This window comes from Poecilia mexicana, unplaced genomic scaffold (assembly GCF_051168715.1).
Source record: "Poecilia mexicana isolate PSO_F unplaced genomic scaffold, ASM5116871v1 scaffold_2, whole genome shotgun sequence".
NCBI classification, from domain to species: Eukaryota; Metazoa; Chordata; class Actinopteri; order Cyprinodontiformes; family Poeciliidae; genus Poecilia; species Poecilia mexicana.
Genome location: NW_028263371.1, coordinates 8,070,010 through 8,088,104, shown reverse-complemented (window position 1 = coordinate 8,088,104; position 18,095 = coordinate 8,070,010). Strand labels below are relative to the sequence as shown.

General features: G+C 41.1%; 1 protein-coding gene across 6 annotated transcripts in view; it reads left to right on the top strand.

Annotated features, from left to right (window-relative positions):
- crebbpa (CREB binding lysine acetyltransferase a) overlaps positions 1 to 18,095 on the top strand; it is a 40,836-nt gene that overhangs the window by 15,884 nt on the left and 6,857 nt on the right. For 2 of the 6 annotated variants that reach the window (XM_088009945.1, XM_015013537.2), the window contains 22 exons: positions 505 to 772; positions 2,874 to 2,987; positions 3,525 to 3,794; positions 5,424 to 5,523; positions 5,678 to 5,815; positions 5,893 to 6,010; positions 6,096 to 6,267; positions 6,434 to 6,496; positions 7,748 to 7,860; positions 8,590 to 8,796; positions 9,084 to 9,392; positions 10,627 to 10,806; positions 11,161 to 11,332; positions 11,855 to 11,973; positions 12,073 to 12,312; positions 14,264 to 14,352; positions 14,985 to 15,065; positions 15,293 to 15,349; positions 15,990 to 16,067; positions 16,183 to 16,250; positions 16,454 to 16,604; positions 17,438 to 17,584. In XM_088009945.1, coding sequence (XP_087866071.1) covers positions 505 to 772; positions 2,874 to 2,987; positions 3,525 to 3,794; positions 5,424 to 5,523; positions 5,678 to 5,815; positions 5,893 to 6,010; positions 6,096 to 6,267; positions 6,434 to 6,496; positions 7,748 to 7,860; positions 8,590 to 8,796; positions 9,084 to 9,392; positions 10,627 to 10,806; positions 11,161 to 11,332; positions 11,855 to 11,973; positions 12,073 to 12,312; positions 14,264 to 14,352; positions 14,985 to 15,065; positions 15,293 to 15,349; positions 15,990 to 16,067; positions 16,183 to 16,250; positions 16,454 to 16,604; positions 17,438 to 17,584 — 3,254 coding nt within the window. Of the gene's footprint in view, positions 1 to 504; positions 773 to 2,873; positions 2,988 to 3,524; positions 3,795 to 5,423; positions 5,524 to 5,677; positions 5,816 to 5,892; positions 6,011 to 6,095; positions 6,268 to 6,433; positions 6,497 to 7,747; positions 7,861 to 8,589; positions 8,797 to 9,080; positions 9,393 to 10,626; positions 10,807 to 11,160; positions 11,333 to 11,854; positions 11,974 to 12,072; positions 12,313 to 14,263; positions 14,353 to 14,984; positions 15,066 to 15,292; positions 15,350 to 15,989; positions 16,068 to 16,182; positions 16,251 to 16,453; positions 16,605 to 17,437; positions 17,585 to 18,095 lie in introns of all 6 variants that reach the window. The other 4 variants (XM_088009940.1, XM_088009929.1, XM_088009933.1 and 1 more) reach the window with 3 other exon arrangements.

Below are 18,095 nucleotides of genomic sequence, written 5' to 3'. Positions count from 1 at the left end.
GAAGCTGGAAATGAAACAGAAACGTGGTTCTAAAGAGGCTAAATATAAGGACAGGCCACACTTTTCAGATTTCTACCAACTATAAATCCTGATATTTACACTTCTATGCATACAGCTGAATGTATAGATATTTATTTTGACCATTCCGAATATAAAACAAAGATTTCTCAATTATGCTGAAAAGAAATGACCAAAGCAATTTAGCTTTTGTTTGAAACTGAAAAGCAGAAATAATTCCTAGTGCTTGTAAAGTTATATAACATTACTAAAGGTGTTAAAAGGTGATGATTAATGACCACCTGCTAAAAAAACAATCATGTTTGGAATAATACGGTGGATAAATGGTGTGGTTTTGTTGGTAAAATGTCCTCTCTGACTCTCCGTAACCGACGTAACGGCACCATCGTAAAACATGTCAAGACGAAGGATTTTTTTTTTTTTTTTTTTACTTTACCGTAATTCGCCAAAAACGTTGACGTCAGTTTTCCTCTCCTGTGCCCCCAGCAGCTCCAGCAGCCTCCACAGCAGCAGGCGGGGATGCTCCCGCTGGCCAGCAGCGGAGGCGTGGCGGTGCCTTCGGCGGGGCCGACAGCTGACCCCGAGAAGCGCAAGCTGATCCAGCAGCAGCTGGTCCTGCTGCTTCACGCACACAAGTGCCAGAGAAGAGAGCAGGCCAACGGCGAGGTGAGGCAATGCGCCCTGCCCCACTGCCGCACCATGAAGAACGTCCTGAACCACATGACCCACTGCCAGGCCGGCAAGTCCTGCCAAGGTAAGGCTGCAGCGGCGAGAAGACGCGGCAAAGCGAAATCCACACCGACCAGATGTTTCTTGAACGCACCGTTTTGTTAGCCGAGGGTTTGAGCCCAGTTTGATGTCGCCAGTGAAGAGTCGGGGGTTCATTGAAAGTACATGAATTTTTTTTAGTTTTCCAGGTTTGATTTCTGGTTTTTGAACATGCAGCTTTGCTTTCATTAGAGGCCTAAAGTTGAAACCAGATATTTGAATTGTAATAAGAAGAGACGCTTTTTTCCTCCCTCACCGTCTGAAGTTAAACCAGACTAAACTTGTCTTGTTTTAAGTTGGTCAGACTTACCTAAATTATTTCTGTTTGCTAAATGCCAGAAAACTTAGATGTCTCTTGTAAAAAACAAAAAATTCTGACCAGTCAGGTGTGTAGGGTGTATAAAAGAGACATTTCAAAACATGAAATTGTTATATTTTACTTTACATTGTCCCTGCTGTAGAATACTATCACGAGATATTATTAATAACGGTGATAAATGATATTATTAAAATAGTGAATTAGAACTGTGGTCTTTAGTTAATTTGTATTGTTTTTATTTCCAAAGCGTGATGCTGGAAAACCTGAAAAACTGATCTTGAATATGCTTGAAAAGTCCTTGAATTTCACCGTTTTAAAATTGTACGAACCCTGAAAAGTTCATAAAAGCCACAAAAAAAAAAAAAAAAAAAATCTGGTACACTTGTTGGAAATATCGTTTATTTACTCGGGAGGATAACCGCTGTAGCTAGTGACGCGCTCCTGCAGGCGCCGTTACTATGCACCGAGTTACGTCCATAAATCCACACTGTGCCGATGAGGGATGAGCAAAAATCTGTCACAAAAATGTTTGTAGCCTTCTGATTTCTTATCTGATTTCTATAAAATTTTATGTCAATTAAAGCAGAGAAAACTACAGATGCTTTGATACGCAAGATATGTTTTCAACCTGGATATAAATCTCTAAAAAGTTTGGTTTCTGTCCAGATTCAAGAGGCGATTGTTCAAACTTCTCTTAATTAACTTAATTTTATTTACTTGCCGCTATAGGACATATTTTGTTATGTAACTTATGAAATATTTTGTTCTATTTGTTACAAATGGTGCAAAGTTCAATGGAAAACCAAAAAAAAGTTTGTCCACTTTTTGTCGTTTTCTGAACTTTCGGAAATTCCATCGGCTGCGGAGCGCCACAGTAAAGGGAAAACGACTCAAGATCACTCGTAATCTTTTTTTTTTTTCTCCCGTGTGTTTGGTTTTCTCCACACGCACAACCGTTGCCGTGGCTACTGACGGACAACAGCTCCACTGGTGGACAATTACACTCAAGTGTATCAGGATTCAACACCGAAAAACACGCAATCATTTCCCAAACGCAGAAGAGAACAAAAAACCCAAAACAGACCATTCAGTCCGTCGCAGTTTTATGCTTCCAGGCTTGACGTTTATTTTGCAATCATGAACAAGTGTTCGCCTGAACACGAGCGCCGGTTGATTGGCTAATTCAAACACCTGCTCCACTAACGGGCCAAACAAACTGCAATAAACAGCATTCCTTTGGTGGATGCAGTATTACTCGCTAGAGGATCCAGATGCATCCTTTCATTTGTAGGAAAGGATGCATCTGCGGCGAAAAAAGAAATGCTTCTAAAACGTATTTATTTATTTCAAACGGGTTTCTAAATTCAAAGAAAACGAGTAATGGGCAGGATGAGAGAAAATGCGCATTCTTAAGCAAGAACAAAATAAAAACACGTGAAAGACTCGGGCCTTTCTGCTTGACTTAACTGATCAGTTTGCATTTTGGATTAACTGATTAATAGTTAAAAGATGCTTAATAGGAGTTTTTTTTTTCAATAATTGATGCAAAAAAGTTGACATTTTAGGTGTTTTCAGTCAAGTACAGTTTTTCTTTATCCGGAATGAGAAATGTTTTTCTTTTTTTGTGCGGTGTTCTTTCAGCAAATGTCCACTTTTGAGACCGTCTGCTCCAGGTGGCGATCAATCGATTACTAAATAAGTTGACGATTATTTTAATAGTCTGATGAACCGTTTCGGGCCTAATGTCCCACCTCTTGCTTCTGTGCAGTGGCTCACTGTGCGTCGTCCAGACAGATCATCTCCCATTGGAAAAACTGCACACGACACGACTGTCCAGTCTGCCTCCCGCTGAAGAACGCGAGCGACAAGCGAACCCAGCAGCGTGAGTCTGACTGCCCTCAGTTGACGTCAAATAGTTGATGCCTATGGTCTACTGTAAGACTAGACTCCCTTTGGAGATTTTATTCCATCACAGTGGAAAGTTGCAGATATGACGAAGGAGAAATGATCCGACGGAGCGATTTAGCTTCGGAGTTGTTTACAACTCCGCAGTTTCTGCCTGGAGCTGCTTCCCGTTCTGTTTTGATTTTTAAGCCTCTCTTGTAAATATTGCTGTAATATTTTATGACCCATGATCATTTCCCCTGCCCCTGACTAATTAGAGCAGTTGCATAAACTTTGCTCATTTTCTTTCCACTCTTTAGTCAGCATCTTTCCAGTGTTTATCTGTCTCTCCTTGGCTTGCTCTGCGGAGAGCATGATGTATGATTTTGTGCTTCTTGCACACAGAGGTCCTTTATGTTTTCTGCTTGCTTCCTCTTTTCTAGTCGAGGAGCTTTTTATCCGCTCAAACTCGATAAATGATCCTCATCTCCCGTCCCCCAAAGCGTTGGACTGACTTCTTTATCCCTCTCCGCAGCTCTGCTGAGTTCCCCAAACACAGGCCTTCAGAATCCCATGTCTACCGTTGGCATGGGCCAGCCCAGTGCTCCCACTATCAATACCTCAGCCCCCATCGACCCCAGCTCCATGCAGAGAGCCTACGCAGCGCTCGGCCTGCCCTACAGCAGCCAGGCCGCTGGACAAGCTGCAGCTCAGCAGGCCCCAGGACAAGCAGCCGGAGCCCAGAACTCGCAGGCCCAGCAGCAACAGCAGCTTCCTCAGCAGATGAGACCCATCAACACCATCGGTAATGACAGCCTGGCATGTTTTAAATAAAAAGGAAAACAATCGGTTATCGATTACTCAGGCGATTAATCGGATAAAAAAAATTGGCACATTCTGCAGATTTTTTATTTAACTACCCAAGTCGCTTTCTTACTTAAGAACATGAAAAATGCCAATAAACACATAATTGGGCTTCTTTTTAAATATTACCTAAAACGCAATAACACAGCATTATTTTAGTGTATGCAAGATCATTTGTAGGTTAATTGATTCATTTTTACATTAACCCATTAATAATTGGATAGCAAAAGGTGTTTAATAGGAGATTTCTGTTTTTCTTTACAGAATTTGAATCAGCCAATGCTAAAACTGTGCTACATAAGGAGGTCTGAGTAGAACAAGTTACAATGTTTGGTTTTTAATCTTAAATACAAATGTATATGGGGGGTTTTGTACAGTTTTGGCTTTAATGCTGCTCTGAGTGTGTTGATCTGTGAGCAAATGGTCTTTGTTTGAATCTGTAAACTCAGTTAATCTATTTCTAAAATAATTGGATTATTTCAATAATGGTAAACTAATTTACAATCACAGGATTTACATATTACAGGCCGTTAACTTTTATTTATGTTTTATTTTTTGCATATCTCAAAACACACAGAATGCACAATATGCCAAGATGTGTTTTTTCTTTTTTGTTCTGCATGAGCATTTCAACATAAATAGTTTATTAAAAACTGATTCATCTGCCAGATGTGTTGCATTATGAAATGATTGAGTCATTTATTGTAACTGTACAGAAGCCTTTCTGTAATCTGTCATTTGTAGTCTCTTTTGGACCAGAGGTGATGTCACACTGGGTGTGTCTACACATCTGTCCAGGTTGAGCCACTGTCACAAAAGCTTTAAAACAAAGAACATGATCACTGAAGCAACATCTTAGACTTTCTTCTGCTCATCGCTAATATGTGACATGTTAGCAATGAATGCGGTTAGCACTACTACTTGTAAACATGAGTCTCTGTGCATTGCCTATTTAATAAGTACAATCTTACTGTCAGATTTCCAAAGGATTGCCAACATTTTCTAATCTAGCATGACAGAACTGAAAATGATAAAAAGAACAAATTTGCTGTACCGATTTAACCTTCCTGTTGCCTGAAGGTTAAATCTTCAGATTTAATCTTCCTCTGTTAAATCATCTTCTTTCTCTGTTGAAGTTGGAATTGGAGCCTGAATGAAAAGTTGGACTGTTTCCATGGAAATTACTTTTTATCTTCTTAAAGCACCAGACAGTTGTTGTGGTTCCTTTTTTTACTTTTCTTTTCCTCAGTAACAACTTCCACACCGAAGGGGTTTAGTTAGGATGTGTCCAGTTGGTGCGTCTGTAAGTGTTCATGGAAGGTCCGGGGTCATTTTAATAAAAAATCAAACCATTTTTCCCCCCATTCCTTTGGATAGAATATAACAATAGATGATTGACTGTAGTTCCAGTAATATTAAAAAATTAAGCGTTTGTTCTATACAAATGTATTTATTTATTAAAATGTTAAAAATGCAGGCTGTTCAAAATAAAATATTAAAATGTGCAAAAATATGTTTCAGCTGTTTATATTTAAGGCTGTTGTTGTATTTTTGTTGTTGGTGTGAACAGGTAGCCAGATGGCTCTTGGAGGTGGGACGATGGGCGTGGCGACGTCAGAACAGACCAACCTGCACACAGACTCCCTTTCCAACACGCTCAACACTAACAAGTCAGTCTCTGCCTCCTTCGAGAGAAACAAAATCACAATCCAGTGTCTGTTCGCACACATCTGCTGTTGTTACCCAATCTATTAAAAGAAGTCATATTTGTAGACTCTAATCGACTTTTTTTTTATTATTGTTATTCTCTTCCTCCACCTGCAGTCAGCTGCTGTCAGACGGCTCTGCTGTGGGCCAGATGGGCAGCCTGCCCACAGCAGCGCCCGTCTCTTCCGCAGGCGCCAGAAAGGCCTGGCACGAGCACGTCACTCAGGACCTGCGCAATCACCTCGTACACAAACTGTAAGTGTCGGCCTCGTCTTCAGAGAGGAGAGCCGGAGGTCGTCCGTCCCTTTAACGTCGTGCTTCTTGTGCTGCAGGGTACAAGCCATATTCCCCACCCCTGACCCGGCCGCTCTGAAGGACAGGCGAATGGAAAATCTGGTGGCCTATGCCAGAAAAGTTGAGGGGGACATGTATGAGTCGGCGAACAGCCGGGTAAGATGGCTATACCAGTTAACGTGTGCAGTGAGGGCTTAAAACCCCAATGCCGTAGCAACGTCTTATTTCGTTTTGCTTTCAGGACGAGTATTATCACTTCTTAGCTGAGAAAATTTACAAAATCCAGAAGGAGCTGGAAGAGAAGAGACGTTCAAGGCTGCAGAAGCAGATCATCAACCAGGCACCCATAGCTGGCCAGGGGACGCAGCAACCCGGCCTTCCCCAGCCCAACGCGTTGGGCCCCAGGCCGCAGAGTGAGTACTGGTCCCACATCATGTCAGCTGCAGGCGGTTGGGTGCAGTGGTGCCTAATCCTACCTAGATTGAAAGTTGAGAGGCATACCTTTTATATTTTGAGTGTGTGAACTAAAACGATGTATTTATGTTAATTTGATTAATACATGTTCTGTTTGTTGCACAGATGGACCCGTTTCTCTCCCCAACATGCCGAATCAGATCATGAACCGCATTCAGGTTCCTCAAGGTACAGATTCGATGTTAAAGAATGTAATAATGTAATAAAATCAGGCTTCAACATGTAATAGAACATCACTAAAACCGCATTGTGTAATAATTGATTCAAAATGTAATAAATGCATTTTGTAATACTTTCTGCAGCACATGTAATAAGTTTATTGCATTTGCGCAGATTGTTACAAAATGCGGAAGTAGCTCTGTTTAGAAGTGATAATGTATTAAATGGTCACAAGCCGCTGTGTGTTCACTCTAATCATTATGCTTCTAATAACGGTCATATTATGGATCCCGTGCATTTAGATTGAAACTTTGGCCAATAAATCCAGAACTTCTGGTCCATTTAGTTGCCTTTTCAAACTCGTTAGCAAAACCCTCAATATTAATCTACGTACCATTTAAGGTAAAACAATTGAAATTTACATTACAATACGTTTTATTACATTTTAAAACTTGATTTTATTACATAATGGGTAGGGCTGTGTAATAATATCGATTTTTGCGATATATATCGATATTTTCTTTCCTAGAAAAAAATCGATATTCATCCGCAAGTATTGTAACATCCAACTGTCCCCTTGCTCACTCACTGCTTGCTTCGCTGGGAGAGTGATTAGGTCACCAGGTTTAGTGATTCCTTCAGATGTTAAGTGCGAAGGTTAAAAAGGTATCAAACTATTCAGAGCAGGGTACTTGGTGCACTTTATTTACTTTACAAATGCAGGTAAGCTACAGTTTGTACTGTTTCAGTTAAAAGAAACATGTTTAACATGTTTTCTCACCACTTCTTTGATTCATTTTGTCCAGCTGTCGACTTTAAGTCTGTGTCCATGTCCAACCAGAGCGAGGTATTGTGTAGTTGGTGCTTTTAATCAGTTTTCAGTTAAATTAATTCAATCCAACGCTGTAACAGTCACAAAATGTCACCATAATCACTCCGTCCCTCTAAAATCGTTCAGAAAATCGCAAAAGTATACTGAATTGTATCGTTTGCTGAATATCGCAATATATATCGTATCGTGGGCAGAATATCGTGTATCGTATTGTATCGTGAGATTATTGTATCACTACAGCCCTAATAATGCGGTGCTACGTGCACACACACACACACACACACACACACACACACACAAGTTGAATGAAAACAGACAGTAACATGGAACAGGCTGTCTTTGTCTCTCATTTTCTGTTTCGCTGGACTTTGTTTTCCTCTACACACGTTTGATTGTCGCTGAACATTTTGCCTTTCTGTTTGTTGCAGGTATGAACCAGTTCAACCACATGACTCTACCCAACGCCCAGACGTCGATGGGACCCCGAGCAGCTTCCCCCATGACCCACCCACAGCAAATGAACATCAGCTCTGTCCCAGCGGTGAGAATCACGCAGGGAGACTGTCTTGGTGCATTTAGTTTTTACGCACATATAATCTGGAACAAATCTTCAGAAAACCTAAAAACTGCTGAAACGCAGAGTTATTTTATATCGAGACTAAAAACCCACCTGCAAGTTGCCTTTGATTAAAAGCAATTGGAACATTGATGACGATTACTCTTGTTTATTTTGGTGACGTCATTTGACAAAATACGATTGTTGCTTGTAATTGGTTATGAAATAATTTGTTTATTTTATTTATAAGGCAATTTGAACTGCCTTCCTGCTGAAATGTGCTACGTAAATAAACTTAAAACTTCAGCGTTTTAGAAACCTCAGCCAAGTCCAATTTATTAGATTTTTATGTTGCGAATGAGTAAAACAGTGGTAGTTAAAATTATTGCATTTTCTGAACAGTAAGTTGATCTGCAGTACAAGTCTTACTAATAAAAAAACTGCGTCATGAAGAGGAAAAAAAGCATAAGTCTCACCTGACTATAAATCACTCGACCAGCTAAACAATGATAGAAAAGTGCAGTACGAAAAAGATCTGTTGTATATATTAGTGATTTTTACAAAGGCTTTGATAAGTATTCCATCCCAAGTCTAAAAATATGTTTGGCACGTCAAAGCTCATAAAAGGGTGTTTGAATTAGTCCTGGTGAAACTCTTAATGTTTCTCTTGTAATGTTCCTGTGCTCGTCGTAATCTTGTGCTCCGGCCCTGCAGGTGGGGATGTCTCCCTCCAGGATGCCCCAGGCACAGGGCATTATGCCTGGACACAGCAACATGGTGGGCCAGACGCCCAGTCAGGGACAGTTCCTGCCTCAGACCCATTTCACGCCCGGATCTGGTGCCGTTTCTGTGTCCAGTGCCATGAATGTTACCGTGGGTCCGGGCATGGGCCAGCCTCCGGCACAGGCTCCCGTCACTCAGGTGAGACGCAGGATGTGGAGTTGAAAGAGAACTGATGATCTCATGACTAATTTGACATTTTAACCTTTTCTGAAGGCGTCATAAAGTCACGTTAATTTCAGATTATTCCCAAAAAAACTAAAATAAAAGTAACTCATTTCTGTTTTTAAATGATCACGCCGTCACAGCGCGCTCTCTAAACCCTGTGTTTGTTCGCGGTGTTGTCCGTTTGACATGTTGTTGTGCGTTTGTCCGCTTATCTTGTGTTTTTGTCCGTCCCGCTCTGTGTGTCCCTTTTTCTCCAGCAGCAGCAGCAACCGAACGCTAACCTCCCCATGAACGCACTGGGGCCCCCACTGGGCCCTCAGCTAGCCTCCTCCCAAACCCCCTTGCACTCCACGCCTCCGCCCGCCACTTCCTCGGCCTCCGCGGCTGGGGCGGCCACTAACCTGCCGCATCCCCAGTCCTCCAGCCGCAGCTCCACTCCCACCCTCCCTGGCCCTGTCCCGGCCCCAGCCCAGGGGGCCGCCCCGCCCTGCCCCTCTCAGCCCCAACCCCAGGCGGAGCTCCCTGCGGCGGGACAGACGCAGCCCCCGCCTCAGCCCCCTACCACGCCGGTGAGACCGAGTCCCTCCGCATGTGCCTTCAAATTTTTGATCCTCGCCTTCCATCCCTCTGAATGCCATCTACCCACCCACCCCTCCCATTCACGTCCACCTTTCTGATAACTGCATCCTCACCACTGTCTGTAGCCACCATCACAAAGGGAATTTCACACATTTTGTCTTAAGGGAGCAACGGTGAACACAGGAGCCTTGTTTGTGTCATTAGCTGCAACCCTGCATGCAGGACAAGCGGGTGGGGAAGGGGGCTGACCATCGAGATGGATTACTGGATCGGACATCGTGTCATTGCTATGCATTGAGTTAGGGTTGGGAATGTCGGTGGTCGGGAAAATGGCACAGTCATGCAAAGAATCTGAAAAAGATTCTTTGCACGAGAATCTTTGCAAAGAATTCTCATGCAAAGAGACGCATTCTTTTGCTATTAACTGTCTGAACCACAACAACTAAAAAACAAGGCTGATTTTGTCTGCAGAGCCTTACAAAATCTTAAATTTATTGATCTAAAAGTAAGTCCTTAAAATGTCTTAAATTCATTGGACAAAATGAGTGAGCAGGTCCTAAATTTTGTTGTAGCAGGACAATTTAATCTCATATATTCAATGTTTTCCGTTTTACTCACGGGAATTTACTGCTACGCAAAACTTTGAGTCCTGTGCAGACATCTTCATTGCGTTCTGTGACATGAGCCGGCTACAGCTAACTAGATGCTGTTACCCTATCCATCTAGCTTCAAGGTTGGTACAGCTTTATTCTTGTTAGCTAGCTAGTTAGGGTAAAGCTAACCAGCTTTTTTACATTAGTCACGGGTAAGTGCAAACTTCTTACATACTTTCTTTAATGTGGGAAATGTTCGCGTGGTTTTTGGTGTATCCTGACACAGTTGAACGTAATCTCTGCTCTGTCGAGTAGTGGGGCTGTTGTCAGTCCGTATCCATGGGAACGAGTCCATGTTTGGGGTAAAGCTGACATAAGGAGCAAAGGGGCAGAAATAAAGTGTTTTTGAGTTGCTGTCCACCAGACTCCTGCTCATCCCGCATCGTAACGGCATGGTGTTGTGTCCATGACTCAATGCATAGCGATGCCGCCTGCAGGCGCTGGTAACTAGCCACATCGGCTAATGGGCACAGTCCCATCCAGTAACTTACATCGATGGGGCTTGACGCTGGTTTCAAAAGCTTCATATTTCCCCTTCCTTCATCATCTCCTTCGTCTTTTCTCGTCTCAGCTCTCTCAGCCGGGAGCCAGTTTGGATAACAGAGTGCCCACGCCTGCCTCCGCCGCCAGCGCTGACCTGCACTCGCAGCACGTCGGAGCCGACCTGCCCGCCCAGGATGTCAAATCAGAAATGCTAACAGACCAACAGGAGTTTGAAGCTGCTGGTGGGAAAATTGAACCCAAGACAGAGGTGAGTTTGAGGCATAAAAAAGCAAGTACACCCTATCAAAGAGCAATCAGCTTTAATTTTTAAAAGAAATCTAACTCTGGAACTGGAAGACATTTTAAATATCCAAAATAAATGAACAAAACAGCCGAAACTACAAATAAAGTTAATAATGAAATCCTTTCCCTTTCATAAAAAGGTTTAGTTGAAACCGATCCATCTGACTAAAGCTTTTTTTTTTGTCATTCAGTCTTTGGTATAAAAACAGAGAGACACAAGAAACAAGCAATCATGCAACTAGAAACAATTGTGCTGTCATGGATTTAATTCATTTATAACTTCCTGCGACAGGTTTAACGATTGTTCTCTCGACTGCAGGTTGAGAACGACTCTGCCTCAGCTTCAGTGAAAAAGGAAGAGCCTGAGGAAAAGCCAGAGCCAATGGAGGTGGAGGAGAAAAAACCGGAAATGAAGACGGAACCCAAAGAGGAGGAGGAGAATGGGACCAACGGCACGACCTCCTCGTCTCCTTCCCAGTCACGGCGGAAAAGTGAGTCTCGCGCATCCGAGAGCCGATGCATCTAGGAAAATGTCCAAGGCCTTTCACTCCCAACTGGGCCTTTCATTTCTTGTCTTCTCCATCTTTGTACTTGCGTTCCACCTGCTCATTTTGACTACATCCATTTCTTTGAGGTCAAAATAAGCCTTTACTTTGAAAGGATTGGAGGATGCAGAGATCCTACAGTGTGGAAAAGTCTTGAAGTATGGAATGTGATTCAAGTATTTGTAGAGGCAGATTCCCAAAACGTATTTCATGTCTTCTGTCGACCTCTGTTTTGTTTTGTTTGGTGTTTTTGCGATTGAAATGCACCCAAAGCAAATTCTAATAGTTTTCATTTTTAAATTTATATCAGGTGCAGCGTTATAGCAAAAGCTGTAACTCTCCACCTGTGAAAATTAATCTGCTGGGCTTCTTTTTTAGACGCTTAACCAATTCTGAGTTCTATCCTGTCGGACAGGTCAGAAAATGTTTGTATCTCCAAACCCTAGCTTATAGTATTGTCTGTTTCAGTATTCAAGCCTGAGGAGCTGCGGCAGGCTCTGATGCCGACTCTGGAGTCTCTGTACCGGCAGGACCCGGAGTCGCTGCCGTTCAGACAGCCGGTAGACCCCATGCTCCTCGGGATCCCGGTACGAGTCACAGAAACGCCGTCCTTGTCTGGCGCCATTAGTGGACGCACCTGGCGCCATTTTGACTCGTGTATTCTTTCCCTCCCCGTGTTACTCTAGGACTACTTCGACATAGTTAAGAACCCCATAGATCTGTCCACGATAAAGCGCAAGCTTGACACGGGACAGTACCAGGAGCCCTGGCAGTATGTGGACGACGTGTGGCTGATGTTCAACAACGCCTGGCTTTACAACCGCAAGACGTCCCGCGTCTACAAGTACTGCTCTAAGCTGGCGGAGGTTTTCGAGTCCGAGATCGACCCCGTCATGCAGGGTCTGGGATACTGCTGCGGGAGGAAGGTAAGATGGACGTTCATCCTGTGGTTAGCTGGATTTTATTTTATTTTTTATGTCATCCACACTTAATAGTCAGTTTTACATTAAAATCTTCTTTGTTACTATAAAAAGAACTACCTGGCATTCCAGCAGTATTAATTTTTAAACATACCTATCACTCAATGCAGACTTAAGATATAGAACTCTTGTTTTATTAATAAAATATCAATATTATGATTGATATTTTAAACGAGTGCTTGTTTTTTTTAGCACTTTGAGATTTTCATGTAAAGAGCATTATACATTTTTGTTATAAAAGTTTGTGGAAGTGCTAAGCTAATGCTAGTAGGGCTGAAACGATTCCTCGAATGATTCGAGTACCTCGATTACTAAAATTCCTCGAGGAAAATTTACCTGCCTCGAAGCTTCGTTAATTTATGTTTTATTAGTTAGCGCACCGTGTTCCGGCCGGGACTTCATTTGCGTTGCGCGGAGCTCTCACTTCCGCCTCTGAGTTGTTGACAAAAGCTAAGTCTCAGCGGCATAAAGTCCAATCTTCAAGTTTGGCCCGTGGGGATTTTATGGATTGATGATAATGCCCGACTTTTTATCGTTTTTGGGGAACCAATAAGCATCCTTAAAATGACTGGGGAATGCCTGGAGTACGGCAGCATTTCTCCTCCGGGGCTGCTGGTTGAAAGCGAACAGCGGGAAGAGCGCTGAGGTGAGCAGATAGCCTGAACAGGGCGGGCGGCTGAGTAGCTGATGCTTACCGTGTAAATGTAGCTTTACCGACGAACCGCACAATAAATTTCATATCCCGGTCTGAAGAAACGGGTGGCGGAGCGCATCGTACATGGCTGGTAGATGAGTTTCTGAGTGTGACCAGTGCAGGTGTCGTAAATATCCCGTATTGCTTCCCCCCGTGTTCGTCCCCCGGTCTAACGGTTCGTCAGTCCGCTGGTCTATTTCCTCCCCTCCACCCCATCTTACGTTCGTTCATTCGCCCTCTCTTCCCACTCCAGGCGGCATTTCCCGTATTTTCAAACCCAAAGCGTGACAGGTTAGGTGGCAAGGTGAGTTTAATTAATCTATTAAACTCACTGAAGATGAATACATAAATTAAAAGCTGGATCGTAGACATTTTTATAAGCATATTTGTGAGCCTGCCTCTTTGTTATTAAATTCAATATAATTTCAGATTTTTCTATAACTTTTCTTCTGGTTAACTTAGAAAGTGAGCTATTATTGTTACAGGTTAGTTTTCTAAACTACAAAAAAGCAACTGTTAGGGATGCTCAAATATGAAAAATTGGACTGATATTGATATCTGATAGTAACACCGGTATTATGCCAGATTTACCAATATTTCATTTTATATTTTTTTTATCCGATTACTCGATTAATCGTAAGAATAATCGATAGATTACTCGATTACTAAAATATTCGTTTACAACAGCCCTAAATGCTAGTTTCTTTTTGCTCTGTTTTCATCCGACTTGTTGATAAATTTGTTCTTTTATAAATTTCAGTGTGGGGAAAAACGAAACACTCATACAACAGTTTTTACATTAAAACTGTTGTAAAAAAGGATGTGTGGCGTTAAAGCCATCAAAGCCTGTCTCTTTGCAGTGAGTGTTTTTAAATAGTTGAAAGGAAAACGACAAACAAAACATGACAGAATCTGAAAAAATACAGATTTGTGGTTGGTTTTAAAAATGCCTTGTTCCAGTATGAAACATGTATACATAATGTGGATTGGATTTGTGCTGCTCTGTTTTCCCTGTGCTTTGTTTGAGAATTGGTAAAGCAGCATGAATAGGGTTAGATACGAACAGTTTTTCTTTGCGCCACTCCTCCAACGTATGAAGAATTGCAGACAAAAAGTCAGAAAGTTGAATAATCTGACCAGTTTTTCTGCTTCCGATTGAAAACGCTTGCTGATAAATTCATGAGCCACTCTTTGTCTCCGCAGTACGAGTTCTCCCCTCAAACTCTCTGTTGCTATGGCAAACAGCTCTGCACCATACCTACCGGCGGCACCTACTACAGCTACCAAAACAGGTACGCCTGCACCGTGCTTCTTTTTTTCCCAGAATGTTCTAGTGCGTCTCAAATCCAAGCACCTCGAAAAATTCTAACTTGTATCTGCAGGTTTACTTCATATTAAATTGAGGCATTTGAACAGCCAGGTTCTGTTCAACTGAGATGTCCGTCTAGCTGTTTCTTTTGTAACGATGAAAAAAAAAAATCTTAGTTTAAGGCTACAAACATCTTCGCCCATCATTACCTGCTGCCTAGCAGCTGAGATGTGGCACATTATCGCTCACATTTTGGATTTCTTCCTCCCCCTGCTGCATGATTAGTGCAACTACAACTTTTTTTTTTCTTTTTTTTCCCCCCCCTCCTTCTTCTCACTTACACAATTCACTTAGAGCGAGAAGCAGCATTAGAGAGACTGCATCAGACTCTGGCAGCACAGCTCATTTATACTCTCAATGGGAGCTCCAGGATTCCCCGCTGTCTGTCAGAAAACATAAAAACACGCTGCAGTTGGTGCACAGCTCACTTGGGGGAGTCACAAACAAGCAGCAGAGCATCAAATCATTGGGGTTCCGAAGACGTTGCGCACCGTACGACGACCTTTTTTGGTTGGAGTTTCACTGAGAGCATGGATGTGTTTCATTCCCCTTCAGGTATCATTTCTGTGAAAAATGCTTCAACGAGATCCAGGGAGACAGCGTGACGTTAGGAGATGATCCCGCACAGCCGCAGACGTGAGTGAATGCTAAATTCATTCAGGCACCGAAGCGGCCATGTTTGTTGCTGCTCAAGTTTGTGTATTTTTTTGTTGTTGTATTTCCATTCAATTAGATTTAGAACTTTAACACAAAGAGTTATTTCACATGTAACGTTTGTTTAAATGTAAGAAATTATTTATATTTACAAGACATTATGACGGTAATAAAGTTTTTTTTTGCCCCTGTTTTTCTCAACTCTTCAGGATGATATCAAAAGACCAGTTTGAACGCAGGAAGAATGATGTTCTTGACCCAGAACCGTAAGTAGAGCCAATACTTACATTATTTTCCTAAAGTTTTACCGTCTTTACAATGAAATTCTGTTTTGGTAGGTTTCCCTGCACATCCTCTTCCCGAGAAATTCATTTAAATCAAAGTTTGCCTTCACACACATCCACCTTAGGTTGTTTTTAGATCTTGCTGATCATTTCCAACATTTAGTTTTATATTAAGTGTTTTTAATTTATCAAAGTGCTCCCCGAGTTTGTCCTCTATTACATGTCGTCTTTTATTCTTTTAGTAAAACTCTGGCAGCATTTATTTGTTCTTACTTTTCTAGTTCTAGCTGAGGAATTCAGCTGATTTTTTTATTTATTATTTTTTACATTGTAAAAAACAAAACAATTTGCTGTCCATAAAACTTACTGAGTTGTTGATGTTGGCAAACTTTTCAAAGCATTTGAATCTCAGATTTTATTTGTCTTTACTAGCATCGATCTGAAAGATATTAAGTTGTCTGAATATATTTTTTCAAAATGAGTCTTAAACTGACCATTTGATTCTCGATCTTTTCAATGGACTCTGAAGTTATTAGTAACCTTTTATGAAATGAAGCTAAAACATGAAATCCTCAGATTAAAGATGTTTAATATCTGTTTTTTTTTTTTTTTTTCTGTCCAGATTTGTTGAATGTAAAGACTGTGGACGCAAAATGCACCAGATCTGTGTTTTACACTACGAGGTTATTTGGCCATCAGGGTGAGGAGTTATTTCTTGCATATTTTTGCTGTAATTTTATTTATTTATTTTTGTATTTAAATCTCTTATTTGTGTTCAGATAAACAAAGTGACATTTTTCTCTTAATGTGTTCAGATTCATCTGTGACAACTGTTTGAAGAAAAGTGCAAAATCACGGAAAGAAAACAAGTTCACTGCTAAAAGTAAGCACACCCTACTCTGTTTTTTCTGCACTTCCATTAAGATTGTTGCACTAATCCTAAAGACCACATCTTCATATAACTGTGCTACTTTTAGTGGCGTCTGAATGTTTTGAAGTCTCCATGAAATTCCTTCCTTCTTTCCAATCCGAACAAGTGCCAGAGCTGGTTTTAAAATGTCGCTTGAACGTGCTGCTTCGCTTCAGGGTTACAGTCCACCCGACTGGGAATGTACATAGAGGACCGCGTGAATAAATACTTGAAGAGGCAGAACCATCCGGAGGCCGGGGAAGTGTTCGTGCGAGTGGTAGCGAGCTCCGACAAAACGGTGGAAGTTAAACCCGGCATGAAAGCCAGGTGAGCTCGGAACGGGTCGGTGGACCTCGCCGGTTTAAGAAAGAGGTTGCGTTTGTCTCTGACTCGACAGACTAACTGCTGTACAGCCTACATGTTGCACAAACTGGGTTTGACTCTCTGCTACTGCAGGTCTGCTTCCCCCCTGAAAGGAACACAATCTCTGATTGAACAGCTTGTTATCAGGTTTACTAATTAATCATGTTTGCTCCTTATTGATTAAAAGTCACTTGACCTTTCAGTCCTACTTTGTGCTGCTGAGTGACATTGTAACGTCTTCAGGAGCTTCTTCCGTATTTCTGGTTAACAGAGTTCCTATATAGTCATGAAAGGTATGAATAATGATGGGCTTTCTATGTCATAATAAAGAATAGAGCTAAGAGTCCAGATTTCTTCATTTCCATCATCTAAAACATTCAAATTAGATTTTCATGAAAACAGACTTTTAAATGTTTGATTTATTTTTAAATGGCATTCTTTGTCTTTGATTTTCTCCCATTAAATTTATTACATTTTTTTGTAAGCGAGCAATCAAATAAATGCATTCAGAATTTAAAAAGGTTTATTTTTTTACCACTTTCTTTGCCACCATTTGCTTTTTGATCTTTTTTCTTTTAACAAGATATGCAATTCAAAATAGTAAACATTGCTTCTTAATTTTATAAACAATTATTCAAAATCTTAAAAAAAAAAAAGCATCTTTATATATCAGAGGACACCCAGTATAAATGATTGTTACAGCTATGAAATTATACTTTCTAAGAGGGCAAAATGTGCACCATCTCCATCATATTTGTGTACATTTGTAATATTTCTTTATGCATCTTTCACGCCAGGTTTGTGGACACGGGTGAGATGCCCGACACCTTTCCCTACAGAACCAAAGCACTTTTTGCATTTGAGGAGATCGATGGTGTGGATGTTTGCTTCTTCGGCATGCACGTGCAGGAGTACGGCTCCGAGTGCCCATTTCCTAACACTAGGTTGGTTTGTTTTTGCATATATATATATATATATATATATATATATATATATATATATATATATATATATATATATATATATATATATAATATAAATGAATCCAAATTAATTAACACTTAATGTGTTTCGGTTCTAAAAGTAAATATACTTGGATTCGTTACACCCAAAGTTACACATTTTAACAGTTTCTTTCTGAATTTTCAGTGATGCATTTATTAGAAAATTTAGGCCAGTATTAATATCAGATATTGGTACTGCTTTTGTGACTGAAAACAGACATTTACCAATATTACTTGTATATTTCAATACTCTTTTGAACGTTTAAAAAAAAAAAAAAACACATGGCTGACAACACATAGAAAAATGTATTTCTGTGTAATTTGTGGACTGCAGCTGGTGCATAACACCCAGACGTAACCAGAAATCTGGACTAAAGAGAAAAAGGACTGGGCTGTTGCTTAGTGATCAAAAACATCCTGTTTTCAGAAGAAAACTTTGTATTAATTTATT